Source organism: Plasmodium relictum, assembly GCF_900005765.1.
Source record: "Plasmodium relictum strain SGS1 genome assembly, chromosome: 9".
NCBI lineage: Eukaryota > Apicomplexa > Aconoidasida > Haemosporida > Plasmodiidae > Plasmodium > Plasmodium relictum.
The window spans coordinates 1,378,126-1,395,558 of NC_041687.1; the positions used below are offsets into that span (position 1 = coordinate 1,378,126).

Genomic DNA, 17,433 nt, shown 5'->3' on the forward strand with positions numbered 1-17,433 from the left:
TTTCAGAAAATAAAATTTAAAAAAATTAATTTTTTTTTAATTTTTTGTATCATAAATATTTTTAAATTAAAATACCTTTGAATTCCTTAATGAAATCTCTTTTTCTTTAATTATTATTTATGAATATCATTTGGAAACTTGGAAATATAAGATAATTTCTTTTTCTTTTTTCTTTTTTTTACACATATAATAGTAATTATTTTATGTTATATAGAAAAATATAAAAACTAAAATAGTAGAAATATAATTTTATCCATTACTAATGAAAAATAATTAAAATTTTCTCTGATATTATATTTTATTCTTTTAAAGATTCTTTATATATATATATAATAATATACATTTGTTTTGTTATTTTTTTTCATTTTGAAAATTCATTAAAAAATTTAGTGTGTGTTCAAATTTTTTTTTTGTATTTTATACCTTAGACATTGTAATATTGAAAATAAAAATTAAAAATGTAGAAGAAACATATTTATATAATTTATATAGAAAATTTTTACGTTTTTGTAATTTTAATTATTATTATAGAAAAAAGAAAAATAAAGAATTTTATTTTATATTCCTACATAGGAAATACAAAACTTCTATTTTTTCTTCTTAATAAATTTAAAAAAATATGTCTTTTTCTGAATTTTTTTGTACAAGTATAAAAAATATGAAAGTTTTATTTTATTATAATTTTGTAATAAATATTTAATAAAAACATAATAAATAAAAATAATTTCGAAATTATATAAAAATCATAAGAATAATTTTTTTTCAGAATTTTTCCTTATTTTTTTGTTATATCTTTTATATAAATATATAATTAGAGTAATATTTATTTAAAATAAGATTAGAAATGTTTAAGCAAAAATCTTTAGAATTAAGAGATATAAATTATATTTATGAGAATTCATTGGTATGGGTAAATATAAATTCAATTAAAAAGAAAAATATACCGTTATATAGAGAAATTTTTGACTATTATAAAAATAAAAATACAATATTTTGTTTTTTTAAAGGAAAAGTAAAAAAATTCGTTTCTAAAAATGAAGTAGAGATTCATATATATATAGACGATGATTATAATTCTTCAAAAAATAATATAAATTATAGCATAACAGAAAATGTGAAATATTTATTACCAATGGATACGAATTTTGGTTGTAGTGATAATACTGAATTAATTTATCTTAATCCTCCTAATTTATTAGAAAACATTTATCAAAGATATAATAAAGCTTACTTAAATAAAGAAAATAGAAATTGCATTTATACATACATTGGATATATATTGTTGTCTATAAATCCTTACGAAAATTTTGGAATATATGATGAAAATTATATGAATAGGATAAAAGAAGAGAATAATTTATTTGCTATACCTCATCCATTTTCAATAGCTAATGATGCTTACAATTGCTTAATTAAGGAAAAAATAAGTCAATCAATAATTATAAGTGGAGAGAGTGGTGCTGGTAAAACAGAATCATCAAAACAAGTTTTAAAATATCTTACCTATTTAAGTTTTTGTCATAAAGAAAAAAAAAAAAATAAAAAAAATTTTAATAAAATAGAAAATAATAATATTAGTAATAATAATGATTTTAATAAATACAATTTACATATTAAGAATGATGAATGTGATGAGTATACTTTAAGTGATATAAACTATGATTATAGTAATGGCATAGATAAAAAAAAGGAAAAATTGAATAAATTTAATAATCCAAATAGTAACAAAAATTCTTTGCAAAAAAGGATACCTTCATATGAAGAAAAAATACAGAACAGTAATCCACTATTAGAATCCTTTGGAAATGCTAAAACAATAAAAAATGATAACAGTAGTAGATTTGGTAAATTAATGAAACTGAATTATAATGAAAAAGGAATGCTATGTTCTGCATCTATTGAAACATATTTACTGGCAAAATCGAGAGTTGTTGATGTTCCATATGGGGAAAGTAATTATCATATTTTTTATTCATTATGTCAAAATGAAAAATTAAGAAGTGAATTCAATTTATTACCATGGTATAAATACAATTATTTAAAAGCAAAAAGTAAAATAAAAAAATTTGAAGAAGAAAGTGAAAATGAAAAAGAAGATGAAATAGAAAATGAAGAGGAAGAAGAGAAAGATAATATGGAAAATAAAAAAAAGAAAAAAACAAAAGAAAAAATAAAAACAAAAAATATCGAAAAAGAAAAAGAAAAAATAGAAAACCAAAAAAACAAAAAAAATAAAAACAAAAGTAAGTTAAATTATGAAGAATATATAAATGAGAATAATAAAAATTACAAATGCCTATATGATTTAGATGTAATTATAAAATGTTTCAATAGTATAGGGGTATTTGAAAATGAGCAAAAAGAAATTTATAAAACATTAATTTGCATTTTGCTATTAGGAAATATTGATTTCATTGAGAATGAAAATGAGGAAGGAACGTTAGAAATAAAAAATATGGAAGTATGCGAAAATTTAAATAAATTATTAGAAATAAAAAATGAAAATTCTGATATAAATAAGATTGTAGAAATATTGACAATAAAAAAAGTTAGAGAAACACAAAAAAACTATACATATCAGCAAGCAATTTACAATCGTGACGTGATATCAAAAGCACTATATCATTTGCTATTTGAATATATAATCTCACGTGTAAACGATTCATTGAACACAAACGAAAACGAAGAATACTTTGAAAATAATACTGAATATAATTTTGAAAGTGAGGCAAATATAACAAATGATGAAGATTTCAATGAAGTCAAAAAAAAAAATGAAAATAAAAAAAAAAGAAAAAGAAAATCATATAAAAACAAAAGAAATAGTTCAAATTATGAGGATAATGAAGAAGAAAATAGTAATTTTAATGATAAAAATTATTTTATAGGTATACTAGATATATATGGATTTGAAAATTTTTCTCAAGAAGGAATAAATGGTTTTGAACAACTGTGTATTAATTATGCAAATGAAATATTACACTCTTTTTTTTTGAAGCAAATAATATATAATGAACAAAAAATTCATTATGAAGAAAACTTATGCATTGAAAAGCTGCATTATAATGATAATAGTAATGTTATTTCATTAATAGGAGATTCAAGAGATGTTAGCATATATAGAATACTAGAAGATTTAGCTTTGCTAATATCATCAAATAAATCTGATGAGAAAAATAAAAATGATTTATTTTTTGAAAAACTAAATAAAAGCATTATTAATTCAGCTAAATATAAATGTATAGTAAGAAATTATAAACTTTCAAATAATTCTTTTATAATTTCTCATTATGCGGGTGATGTATTATATGATTCAAATGATTTTTTTAATAAAAATGTTGATATACTTACAAATGATATTGAAAACTTTCTATCCAGCTGTAATTCATTTATTAGTGTAAATTTATTAAAGAGAAAAAAATATGAAAGTAAAAAAATTAAAATTAAAAAGGAATCAAAAGCAATAGAATTAAAAATTGAAGAAACAAAACTAAATAAAAGAAAACTTTCTGTTAAAGAAATGATATCTAATCATGAAATTGAATTAAAAAATACTTATTGTAATAATGCAAATAATGTTTATAAAAATAAAGTAAAATCCATATTCTCCTACTTTAAAAAACAATTAGAAATGTTAACAAATAAATTAGATAAAACATCGTCTAAATTCATCAGGTGTATTAAACCAAATCAACAAAAGCAAGCAAGATTTTTTAATAAAAATTTAGTTCTTAATCAACTAGTTATGAGCGGAATGGTGGACATTTTGAATCTAATGAAAAATGGATTTCCCTGTCGCGTTTTATACGATGATGTTTGGATAAATTATAGTCATATTTTACAAGATGAAATGAAAGAATTTTTAACACCGAAAATGTTTTGTGAAATAGTATTAAAGTTCTTAGAGATTAATACTAGTGAATATACCTTTGGAAAAACTAAAGTTTTTTTTCGTTTTGGGGTTTTATCTATTATAAATGAAATTTTGAATAAAAATGAAGAAAAAAAAAATAAATTTATAGAATGTGTTTATAAATTCTGGTTGTATAAAAGAAAAAGAAGGTTATTAAATTTTGTTTTATATGGTTGCAGACTTAAAATATTATTTAAAAAACAAAGAGCAAAAAAACTAATTGAATCCGGCTTAAATTTATATAATAATTATTTATTTAAGAAAAAACTACACAATATAGAAAAAGTTATTTTATATTATTTTAATGTATATAAACAAAGAATATATTTTTTAAAGTTAAGAAATAGTTCGCTTATTATACAAAAAAATTTTAGAAAATACATTTTAAGAAAAAAATATTTATATATGAAAAGACAAATTCTTTTTATTCAAGATTATTATTTATTTCAAAAATATTTTAAAAAAAGGGTTAATGCTTCTAATATTATTAGGAAAAATTGGATAATGTATATTACTAAATCTGATTATAAATATGTTTTAAAAAATATAGTAAAAATACAGAGAGCATTTAAAAAATACATGAAAAAAAAATATATTAATTATTGTCTAAAAATTGCTAATATAGATCATCAAAAAAAAACTAATAATACACTTATTAAAAATGAAATAAAAGAAGAAGAAAAAAAAAAAAATTACTTCACTAGTTTAAGTAAGAAATTTAACGAAAATGATCGTGTAGGATCTTTTATATATATAGAAACAAAGAAACATAGACATTCTTTTGCTGTAAGCTAAAAATGAAAAATATATATATTCATGTTTTTGATACAAATTAATATATATATATATAAATTTTTTTTAAATAAATGATTATAAATCATTTATAGATGGGAGAAAAATTAAATAATTTTTCAAAGACTAAAAACAACTTTAAAAGAAGGAAAACATGGGATACAAGTGAAAGCGCTTTAAAATATAAATATGACACAATTCATACATTTAAATATAAACATCAAACTAATATTAAAAATGAAAATGAAGATTTCAGGAATTGTATAACTAATGAAAAAAATACGTTAAAAGAAGAAAATAGAAATTCTTATGTTGAAGATAAGCCATTTATTAGTGTTGGTAATATAATAAAGAGTGAAAAAAGTAAAATAAAGGGACCTACCAATTCAATTTTTAACAATAAAAATGTCAATAAAACAAATATAAAAAATAAGTTTCGATTCAGTAATTTAAGCATTTGTAGTGGCAATAGTCACAGTCATTTAAAGAACAGTAATTGTAGAAATGATACATTGAAATTTCATAAAACAAGTAGATATTTATTCTTTTATTTTTATATTATTATTTTGAATTTTTTTTTTATGTGCAATCTTAAACTTATTAAAAATATTTTAAATACTGAATGTGCAATATTATTTAATCATTTCTCTTAATAATTGGGTTATTTATGACTAATTGTGTATTTTTTCTAATAATTTTATTATTTCTATTAGATTATTTATAACTACATTTTATAATTTATTTATTTTTATTTTGTTATTTATAAGATTGAATACTTATATTAGATCATCAATTTTTATTTTTAGATAAAAATCAAATGAAAAGAAAAACTTATAATCATGCTAATATGAAAGTTGACTTTATTTCAAGTTATAAGAGAGAAAAAAAGAAAGTTTCCAATTTTATAAAAAATACTATATATGATAGATATATAGATAAATATAAGCAAAATCATATTGACAAACAAAAGGGGAAAAAGAAAAAATCAATGTATATAAAAAGTAATTATAGTAACATCAGTAATATTTACAGTGTTTACAAACCTACAAAAACTGAAAAATTAAAAGAACAATACAATTTTGATCTAACAGACGAGGTAAGCCTATTGATTAAAAAACCAAAAAAAATAAAAAATTAAAAATAAGTTTATGGTTATTTTTAAGTTAATGAATAATGATTTTATTTGTATCTTTAGCTTATTATACCTGAGGATTTTTATGTTTGCGAGTCATACATACCTGAACCAAATATTGAACAAGAAAATAATGTAAAATTATATGTTTTCATTTAATATATATTTATATTTAATTTTCATTGAATTAAATATTAGAAAATTTTAAAATGTGTATATTTTTGTAGGAAAACTACTTATTATTATGTAATTATTTAGATAATAATTTGGATTCTAAAATACCGTTAATAGAATTAAATGTTTTCAAGTGCTAGTAATAAAAAAGGTGATAAAATTTTTTAAATGAATTTTGTTTTTAAATTTTTTATTTATTAAATTAAAATTCTATTTTTTTTAATTTTCAGATTTTTTTTTTTTAATATTATGAAATTAAAAATTTGTTTTAAATTTTTAGAAAAAATTTTGCATTTGAAATTTTTATGTATTTCATATATCTTTTTTTATAAAAAAACAAAAAAATAAAAAGGAAATAGAAAATAGACAGAGAATTATGAAAATTTTTAACGAAAAAAAAAAAAAGTATACTAAAAATTCATAAGCTAATATATTAATATCATAGAAAACAAAAAAAAAAAAAAAAATTAAAATTAGAAAAATAAATATAAATAATATAAGCATATAAATTTTAAAACATTGGTATAAAGTATAAATTTAGAGAAAATTTTATTAATAATACTTTTAATAAAATATATTTTAGAATTATTAAAATATTATCATTTGGGATTTTTATTGCTTAACAAAACGTATCCATCTCTAAAAATTTCCTTATTTATTGTATGATCATTTTTTTTTTTTTCTAATTCTTCAATAATATTTATTTTTTTAATTTTACTTCCTATATTTTTAATATTTTTCATAGATCTATCAATTTTTTTTTCTGAAGCTAAAGTTCTAAGCTCTTTAGCATATTTATCAATGTTTTGTCTTCTTTTTACTGATTCATTTGTTTTATATGTACTACATATAAGAAAAGGCTCCGGTAAAAACTTTTTTTTAATATGAGAATTTCTATCGCTTTGGAAATTTATTAATTTTGCATTTTGAATTTTTGATGAATTTATATTTAGCTGGAGTTGTTGGCCTAGTTCGTAATTGAGTTTATCTTTAGAAAGATTATCACAATTTTCAATTTTTTTATTTCTTTTTGTTTTCTCTTCCATATATGGGATAATTTTTTTTTCTGTTTTAAAGAATTTTTGAAATATGTTTTTTTCTTGATTCTCATAAATATTTTTTAACTCACAATATTTTTTCGATAATTTCATTTTTCCAGGAGTTATATTATTTAAACAATTAGAATCTTTTAATTTTTTGTAATTTTCTGATTTTAGTATCATCATATTTTTAATGTAATCATTATTTGTCTGGTTATCTAAGTAATCTGCATTTTCTTTATTATCTGAAAATTTATTATTTTTGATTTCTTTTAGATGCATAGAATAGTCAGATAACTTATATTTTATGTTATGTGAAGTGAAATTTTTTGTTTTTAAAAAAAGTGATGTATTACCATTTTCATTAGAATATTTGATGCCAGATATAAATGATTCATCAGAATCCTTTGATTGAAATACTTTTTTGTCAAAATTCAAATCATGAACATTCTCTTCATTTTCTTCATTTTTTTTCATATCATGAATGATATTCTTATCTAAAGTATTAGCATCATCTTTTTCTAAATTAGTGTTTTCTTTTTCTTCTATAGTAATTTTATTATTAATATTTAGTTTGTATAATTCTTCACATTCATTTTTCTTAGTTGATTTCTTTCCTAAATTATTAAAATGGTTATTAAGAATGTTATTTTTACTTGAACCATTTATGTTTCTTCTATTGGAAATACCAAATTCATCTAATTGCAAATATAGAAATTTATCATCATCATTGTTATTAAGTATATTTATTTCGTTTATATCCCTAGAAGATACATTTATATAGTCAATATTTGCATATGAATTACTTCTGTTATCCTTATCAAAAATGTTTTCAAGTTTTTTTTTGTTTATTAAATAAAATCCACTTTTGAAATCATTATGCCTTTCCTGCTGCTTATCAACAAAAGTTTTTTGATTTTTCCTATTTTGTGATTCATAATACCCATCATTATTTATTTTAAATTTTATTATAGTATTAAATCCGTTAATATCTTTTTTAACCAAAGATGTACAAAATTCTCTTTTTGTTTTTAATGCTCTATTTTTTAATATATTCATGTTATTTTTTTTTGTTATTTTTTTTAGTTTTAATTCATGTAATGTCTTTTTAAGTTTCTCTTTTCTTTCGATATCTTTTAATCTTTTGTATTTTTTTTCAATTTCTTTTATATTTTCGATGTTTTCAATGATTTTCATTTTTTTTTTTTGACAGTTATTTTTTTCTAATTTTAATTTTCCATTAATATCACTTAAACAAGATTGATTCCTATGTTCTTCATATACTCCGATATTACTTTTATTAGTTTTTGAATCTTGTAAGAATTCACTATAATTTTTTGTTTTTAGATTTTTATGATTTATATAATTTTTTTTTGAAATATTTTCTTTTAAGTTACAAATAGATAAATTACATGGTTTTTGATAATTATCATTAAAGCTATCAAAATAAAATTTATTTACATTTTCTTCAAAAATTATTTTTTTTGTATTATTTTTTTTGTTGTTTTTATTCTTTATTTCTGTTTCTGCTTCTAATTCATAATTTTTGAAAATATTTTTTAAACTATTTATTTCATTTTTTAAAGATTTCTTTTTTTTTAATGAATTTAACATAATGAAATTTTTTGAGGCATCATATTTTGTATTCATGTTTTTGTGCTCTACATTGGGTAAGGAGTTCATAATTTTCTTTTCTTCTATCAGTTTTTCTTTTTCTTCTGAAGAATCATTAGATTTACAATGACTGTTTATATTTAAAGATTTTCTAATATTTTTCACTAATGATAATGTGTTGTTAGTTTTTAAAATTTGATCTAGATTTTCTAAATATTTCATATTTTCATAATTATTCATTGAAGAGCATGTAGATAAATTATTAGTTGTAACATTAGATAGAAAACTATCATTTTTTTTTATCCTTCCTTTTTTTTCTTTTATAGACTTTTTTTTTTTATTATCTTTTTGATCCTCTCTTAGTTCATTTTTTTTCTTTAAATTGATTTTATTAACTTCAAAACAACTAATTAAACATTCGTTATAAAATTCTCCTTGAGAATTATTTTCATAATTTCTATTTAATTTATTTTCTTCTTCAGTTTTTATACTTAAAGATTTATTCATGAGTCTATTAAGTTGTTTATAAAAAAGGATTTTTTTTAACTCAGTATATACATCGGCACTTACTATTTTTTTAATTTTCTTTAGAAAGGTATTTTTTATTTTTCTATTTAAAAAAAGAAAGTAAAAATTTTTTTCTTTTTGAAAATTATTAAAATCAAAATTGTTACATATATTTCTTATACTTATTTCACATAAATTTTTACACTGAATTATTATTGAAAAAATTAAAAGATCATATGGGCATTTTGAGCTAATTAAAATATTTACTTTATTAAATATATATTGTTTTTGATATTTTTTAAAGTTTTTCAATTCTATTAAATATATATCTAAAATTTTTTTAAAAATTAATATTTTTTCATAATTATTTTTTAGGTGATCAGTTAGCTTGTTATAAATATTTCTATAAAAAACTTTTTGTTCGTTGCTTAAATATACTCCTTTTATATTGCTGTTTACATTTTTTATTTTATTGTAATAGTTTTGTATTTCTAGGGCACTATATGATATATAGTTTGAAAATTTCTTGATAAAAAGTAAATAATTGTTAATTATTTCATGGTTAAACTTAATAAATGCAAAAACAGAACTTTGTGTTTTTACTTTGTTACAAATATCACTATATATAGTTGTTATATTTAAAAAAAAATTCATAAATTTTTTTATTATTATAAATTTTGAAGAATTTTTTCTGTTTTTAATACCTTCAAAATTAGACATGATATTAGGAATTTCTAATAATTTTCTATCAATATAGACAATTAAATTATTTATTTCTTGTATAATGCTACTGATTTCATTTAGAAATACATTCATTTTATTTTTAATTTTTATAAGAGTAAAAAAGGTTAAAAAATTTTCTATACTAAAAGAGTCACTAATAATTTTACAAATTTTCTCATTTTTTCCATTTATACATAAATTCTTGTAATAATTTTTTGTTATATCATCTCTTTTAATTGCTAATTTTTTTTTTTCACTTAAATTTAATTTTTGAAATAATTTACAATTTTCTTCTAGTGTTTGAAGATCTAAGCAAAATTCACCAAATTTTAAATTTTTATACCCATATAAATATATAAAAGCATTTTCTTTATTTTTTTTTAGCTTTACTTTTTCTACTAATTTTTTTTTCGTTTCTATAACATTTATTTTATTGTTTTCATTTTTATGAATATTAAGGTTTAAGCATAACACTTTATTATGATCACTGTTGTATGCTGTTTTTATATTTTCATTTTTAGTAGTATTATTTACTTTTTTGGAATTGTATGTATTAAGAAATACTTCACAATTGTTTTTGTTACTTTTAATCATAAATTCATCAGATTTTGTATTTTTTTTGTTTAAGCTCATGATATTGTTTATCATTTTTTCCATTCTAATATATTCAGAATTATAACTTTTTTCATTTTTGTTCAATTTTTTTTGAAAGCTTGAGTCTCTTAAATGTTCATTTTCATTAAAGAATTTTAATATAATATTACAATTTTTATTATAATTTTTACTATCTTTGTTATAATTATTATGCATATCGCTTATATTACTTTCAAATGTTTTATTATATATAGTTTCATTTATTTCATAATTTTTATTAATTTCATTTTCACTATTACGAATATTATTTTTATCATTATTATTATCACTACTTTTTTCGTAACTAATATTTTTTTTATTAACATTATTATTACAATTATTATTATTTATATAATTGTCTTTATTTATGTAACAGTTACTTATTCTCATTTTACAATATTTTAAATTATGTTCATCTTTTTTATTCTGAAAATTATAATCATCACTATTATATTTTATATTATGCACATAATTGTTTTTATTGGTAATACATTTATCATTATTGCCATTAATTTCCTTTTTTTTATCACAAATATTATGTTTAGTGGAACATTTTTGTTGTAAGAAATTTTTAGAAGATGATATATGATTTAGTTTTTCATACATGCTATCAGTGTTGTAATGTTCATTGGTTCTAATGATATTGGTAATATTTTTAATGAATTTTTTTTTCTTCTTTTTTTCTATATTTTTTTTATTTAATAAATTATTACTTTTTTTTTTTAATTTATTGTTGTTTATAGTATCTTTTTTTTCTTTTTGAAAATTTATTAATTGCTTCAATTCAGTTTTTTTTTTTTTTTTCCTCTTTAAAATAGAAATTTTCTTTTTGATTTTAGGAATACGTAAATAAATAATGGTTTCATTTTTAATTTTCTTTTTTTTTAATTTTATATCGCATTTTTTGTATATATCACATAAGCTATTTGAAGTTACTAACTTTGTAAAAGATAAATTATAATTGAAGAGATTTTTACATTTCTCTTTTTTTTTTTTTTTTTTTATATATAAATTTTTTACAGTATTTTGATTTTTTAAATCTTGATAATTTTCCGTCATATTTAAATAATGCTTATTCTGCTCATTATCAGAATATTTATATAAATTAATTTCCTTATATATTTCATTATTTAAACATATATCTGATTCGTACTTAACTTTTAATAAATCAACATTTTCTTTACAAAAGGTATCAGAATTATTACTTACTAATTTGTTTAAAGATGTTAAAGTGTCATATTTATTAATAAAACTTTCTTTATCTAATAAACAGGTTCTTGTATTACAAATATTTTGAATATTGTTATCTGAATTCTGGAAAGAATTACTCTTTATTGAATCATTCTCTTTAATAGTACATTCTTCTTTATTTGAAGAATTATTTTGAACTAAATATTGTTTTTTTATAAATTCATTTTTCTCATTTAAAAAGTTATTTTCTTTTAAATTATTTATTTCTACTAAATCATTTTTTTCTTTTAAAACATCATTTACCTTTAAGTTATTTATTTTACTTAAATAATTATGCTCATTTAAATTATGAATGATATCTAATTCACAATTACTATCCATACGAACATTACTTTCACTAAAATTACTTAACAAATCACTTTCTCTGTTATTTTTAAGAATATTATCGCAATTTTTTATCAAAGTTTGAATAGAATCATTAACATAAAAATTATCAAAATCAGAAATTTTATAATTTTCTGTCGCAAAATTCTCAGAATTATTATTTAAGTATGAATCAATTATATAATCATTAATAGAGTTTTCCATCATACCTAATTGATTATTTTCTTTATCATCTATACATTTATCATTTAAATGATTTTCATTTAAATTTTTTATATTCAAATCTATATTCAGATTATCACTTAGCTGCATATTTTTATTTTCACTCAACCTTTTAATATCAAGTGTTGCATCTTCATTTTTACTTTCAATGTTTAATTTATTTATACACTTGTCATGTTTATTTAAAATAGATGATTCTTTGTCTTTTTCATTAGGATAAACATAACTTGATTCCTTATAATCTTTTGAATTAAATGATAATATAAAATTATCACCATTATTTAGATTCACTTGACTATTAATTTTTCTATTATTTTCTTTAAGAGTTGGGCCACTTTTAGTATGGTCAAAATCAATAACTTGTTCACTTTTATTTTCTATTCCTGGTTCATCAACAGCTGAACTGTCCTCTAAAAATAATGAATAATTTATGTTATTTCTACATTTTTTTAATGATGCTTTATAGTCATTCATTTCTTGTTTTTCTTCATTTGCTTCGTAATTGTACTTTACATCATTTAAATTTTTTTCTTTTATAACTTTTATGAAAGCACTTTTCCCTTCTTCACTTTTTTGCTTTTCTTCTACCTCTCTTTTTTCTGTAACTCCATTTTCTCCTTCAAAATTTTTATCTTCTAAATTCAACATTTTTTTTTTTCTCTCAAAAAGACTTTGCTTATTTTTATTTATTATATTTCCGAACATTTTGGAGTTTCTTTTTCCTTTTTTTTGAAGCTTCAACAGTTTACTAATTCTTATTGGGGTTTTCTTTCTTCTAATAAATCCTGAATAATTTCCATTTATAAATTTAAAACTATATAAATAATTTTTTCTGTAAACTCTTAATGTGCTTAAGGGATCATCTATTTTTTTGTTGACGATTTTATTTATTTTAAGGTTTCCGCCAAAAGGAGAATAATTTAGATTCCTGCAATTTTCTGTGTCTTTTTTTGATTTATTTTTTATTTTTGTATTTTTTCTTTTTTTCTTATCTATAATTATTTTATTTTTCTGTAAATTTCTTATTCTATATTTGTCAATTTTTTTTCTATAATTATTATTCAAAAATGATAAATAGCATAGCTTATGAGAAATCATTTTTTTTCTTCGAAATATATCAATAAATTTTGAAGAATTCAAATAGTTCAATGAATTTTTAGGAAAATCATTTAAATAAATTTCATTTTTATAGGAACTTTTTATATCTTTATTCTTTGTTTCATAATTTTTATATGTATTATGAAAATAATTTTGTGAGTTGATTAGATTATTCTTTTCTACTAAAAGTTTATCTTTTGTAAATTTTGTTTTTTTGTTATTTTTTAAGTTTTCAAATATATAATAAGGTTCATTATCCAAAAAATGTTCTAGATAATTATGTTTTTCATTACTATCATATTTTTCAATATGCTCTAGCATCTCAAAATTTCCAATTTCAATTTCATTATTACCCAGTTTAAACATATTTTTATTTGAAGAAACATTATTGGAATTAGGAACTGAATTATAATATGATTTTTCAGAATTTTTAATTCTTGCATTATTTCTTCTTAATGCATAAGAATTTTCAGAAGAATTAAGACACCCTTTCTCATTTTCATTTTTATTTTCATCTTTTTTGTAGTTACTATATATTTTTTTAAGAATAGGCATTTAATATAAAAGGGAAAATTTTTTTTAAATAAAATTATTTTAGGGTAAATGTTTCTTAACTATTAGAGTTTTTTTATAATAAAAAATAATGCATATATATATATAATGGTTAATTTCAAATTTCCTTTAACCAACTTTTTAATTTATTTCATTAAGTTAATTAAAAAGTATACTTAAAAAAACTCAAACCTTTTTACAAAAAATACTAAAAAATAATCGTATTTAAAAATACTGGATCAAAATATTAAAAAAGTTAAAAACAAATTAATTTTTTATTTTTATTTAAAATATTATAGTTTAAATTGTAATTTTTGAAATTAATGAATTTAAACATTTTCAATTAATGTGCACAACCAAAAAAAAAAAAAAAATAAAATAAAAATAATAAAAAAAATAAGAAATAAAAAAAAAAAAAATGGAAAAAATAAAAGTAAAAAATAAACGTAAGAATATAAAATAAAAACAAAAACAAAATAGTAAAAAAACAAAATAAATATATAAGCAAAAGTAAAAATAAAATAATAAAATAATAAAAAAACGAAAAAAAAAAAAAAATTAAAATTAAAAATAAAAAAAAAAAAAAAATTAAAAAAAAAAAAATTAAAAATGTAAAATTAAAATAGAAATTAAAATAAGAATGTAAATTAAAATAAAATAAATATAAATATAAATATAAAATATAAATATAAAATATAAATATAAAATATATATAAAAAAAAAGAAAGAAACAGCATATATTGAAAATATCAGATACATAAAAATTATCATTTATCTCAGCAGAATAAGTTTAAAAAAAAATACAATAAAAAAAATAATAGGTATTCACATAATATATACTATATATTTTTTTCTGCATTTGCATTTGTTACATAAAGATACGATACAAAATATATTATATAAATTTTGTTTTAAAGAATATATTTTTCATATTTAAAATTATTGATAATTTTATCAGTTAATATAATATAAATGAGAAATTTTTAATTTCATAAAATAATTAAAAATTTTGTAAAATTATTATATAAAATTTTGAGTTAATGAATGCAATTTCATTGATTTAATCTAGTTGAAAAAAATTTTTTTTTTACATACTAAATCTACAATTTTGTAGATAAAAAAAAAAAAACTTTTTTTTTTATTATATTACATAAATAAAACATCTGAAAAATTAGTAATTTTTTTTATTGGTTTATATAAATATTACATTTATTAATTGAAATGTAAATTTAGTAATTAAATATTCATTTTTTAAATAGTTTGAATGTTTTTAAATATAAAAAAAAGGTGGTTTTTAATTAAACCATTTTGTAAATATTTTTAAAAAGTATTCAACATGCATAAAAAAGAAATTCACGTCTTTTTATTTTTAACAAAGATAATTTTATTTTTTAATATCCTATATTAATTAAAAATATAAAAAAGAAATACAGTATAAAATTAAATAATATAAAAATTTTATGAATTTTTTTTTCTTTATATGAAAATATTTTTTTGATCCAAGAGTATACAGATGTTTTCTAATATAAAACTAATTTTTTAATTTTGTTTTATATTAATATTTCAATATATTTATTATATATATATAGGATACATATAATTAATAAAATATTATTTTAATACATTTAACTCCAGATTATTGTTACTAAAAAATTAATTCATTTTAAAATCATGCAATTCATGTAAAGTAGAAAAACACCATTAATAGTGGTATATATTTATATATAATATAATTTCATGTTTGTAATTTTTTTTATATAAATAAAAAAAAAAAAAATATATGTGTTAATTTTTTAAATTAAACTATTTTTAAACTAATCCAAGAATTATAATAGAATATTTTTATGTTTTATGTTTATTTATAAAGAAAAAAATAAGTTTTATAATTTAGAAATTTCATTTTGAAAAATAAATTTAATACTTATATGTGGTTTTCTTCATATTTTATCAAAAAATCAAATTATATTTAATATATAAATTATTATAATTCCATTGAATATATATATAAAAAAAAAAAAATATAGAATTGTTGAATTTTATAAAAGATCTAATTCATTATATTCTCAGAATTGCTTTAAAGGAAGAATATACCTATTTCTACTTAAATAAAAAAATGAAAATAATATTAATTTTATCACTAATTTTATCTACTATAGTTGTAAACAGTTCTAAATTAATAGTTATAAGAGGTAACTTTGAAAAATGGAGCTTTTTTCAGTATTCATACTTGATAAAAAATAGTGATTTAGACCCGAATGACAAGGTTCATACCCATGTTGTAAACAAAATGATTACTGATTCTTACGAATCTCTTCCTTCGTTGTACAGAATTTATACAAGTTTGAATTATGATGTTACCCACATGCAAATTGATTTTGATGAGAGAATGATAATTAATGATAAAATAACAATAGTGGGAACAGTCATAAGAAGAGAACATAATGTTGATACACTTGCAATATATGGATTAAGAGCTACAAATAACTTAATACCAAGTTATACATCTAGAGATGGAAATAAAATAGAATATTCAGTTAATAGTATTTCATTGGGTTATCCACAGCAAATCGCACAAAGTTGCAAAATTCATTTTAAATCTATAGTCAAAATAAAGAATCGTAGAAATTACGGGATAAACTTTCTTATTGAAAATGACCCAACGTACGCACAACGTAAATTAGAAAATTTCATTTATTCTATATGTGGTTTGTAATTTTAAAAACAGTAAAAATGCTCAAATATATATATTATTAATAATTTTACAATATATAGATAATTCTATTACGTGTTGTAGATAATTGTAACTAAATATTAATTTAATTTATAAAATTTACAAAAATCAGAAATACAAATGCTCTTATAATGAAAATGGGAGAAAAAAAAATAGTAAGAACAATAAAATAAATGAAGTGTTTTATAAAATAATATATTTAGTACTTTTATTATGACTCTCTTTTTTTTACTATTTTTACTGATTTATTAAAAATAGTTCTAAAATGCTACTGCTATTATTTAACTATCCAAATTAAATAAAAATTCCTTTTTAATATTATGCATATATTTTCTTAATTTTTTAAGAATAATTCTAAATAATTATTGTAAATACATTTCTTAATTACTCTAATGCATTAAGAATATTTTTTAAATACTTATTTATTAACTATTTTAGTTAGTAATTTTGAAGAACTGTTGAATATAATATTTTTAATCATTTTATTTAATGTATTGTTAATAATTTTTATGTATTATTATAATATTTTAGTTATCTTAAAGTTTTATCTAAGGAATAACTCATTTTATTTTAATTTTTTCATCTATGGATATTTTTTTAATGTATGAAATGACTAAATATAAAACGTTGAATATTTAATATTTTAGATATTTAATATAGTGAGCAGACAACATTTATAAAGTTTATATTTAGAAAATAGCTAATTTAAAATTGATTTCTTTTATAA

General features: G+C 18.1%; 2 protein-coding genes across 2 annotated transcripts; one reads left to right on the forward strand and one right to left on the reverse strand.

The window, feature by feature from the left end:
• Positions 1–844: 844 nt before the first annotated feature.
• Positions 845–6,151, forward strand: MyoF (myosin F, putative; the record flags this gene model as incomplete). Its single annotated transcript, XM_028676829.1, has 5 exons — positions 845–4,699; positions 4,801–5,236; positions 5,512–5,801; positions 5,901–5,972; positions 6,065–6,151. The coding sequence occupies 5 exons, from the start codon at positions 845–847 to the stop codon at positions 6,149–6,151; spliced, it is 4,740 nt and encodes a 1,579-aa protein (XP_028533279.1).
• Positions 6,152–6,610: 459 nt separating this feature from the next.
• Positions 6,611–13,978, reverse strand: PRELSG_0938000 (conserved Plasmodium protein, unknown function; the record flags this gene model as incomplete). Its single annotated transcript, XM_028676830.1, has 1 exon — positions 6,611–13,978. One exon carries the CDS (start codon positions 13,976–13,978, stop codon positions 6,611–6,613), a length of 7,368 nt encoding a protein of 2,455 aa, XP_028533280.1.
• Positions 13,979–17,433: the final 3,455 nt, after the last annotated feature.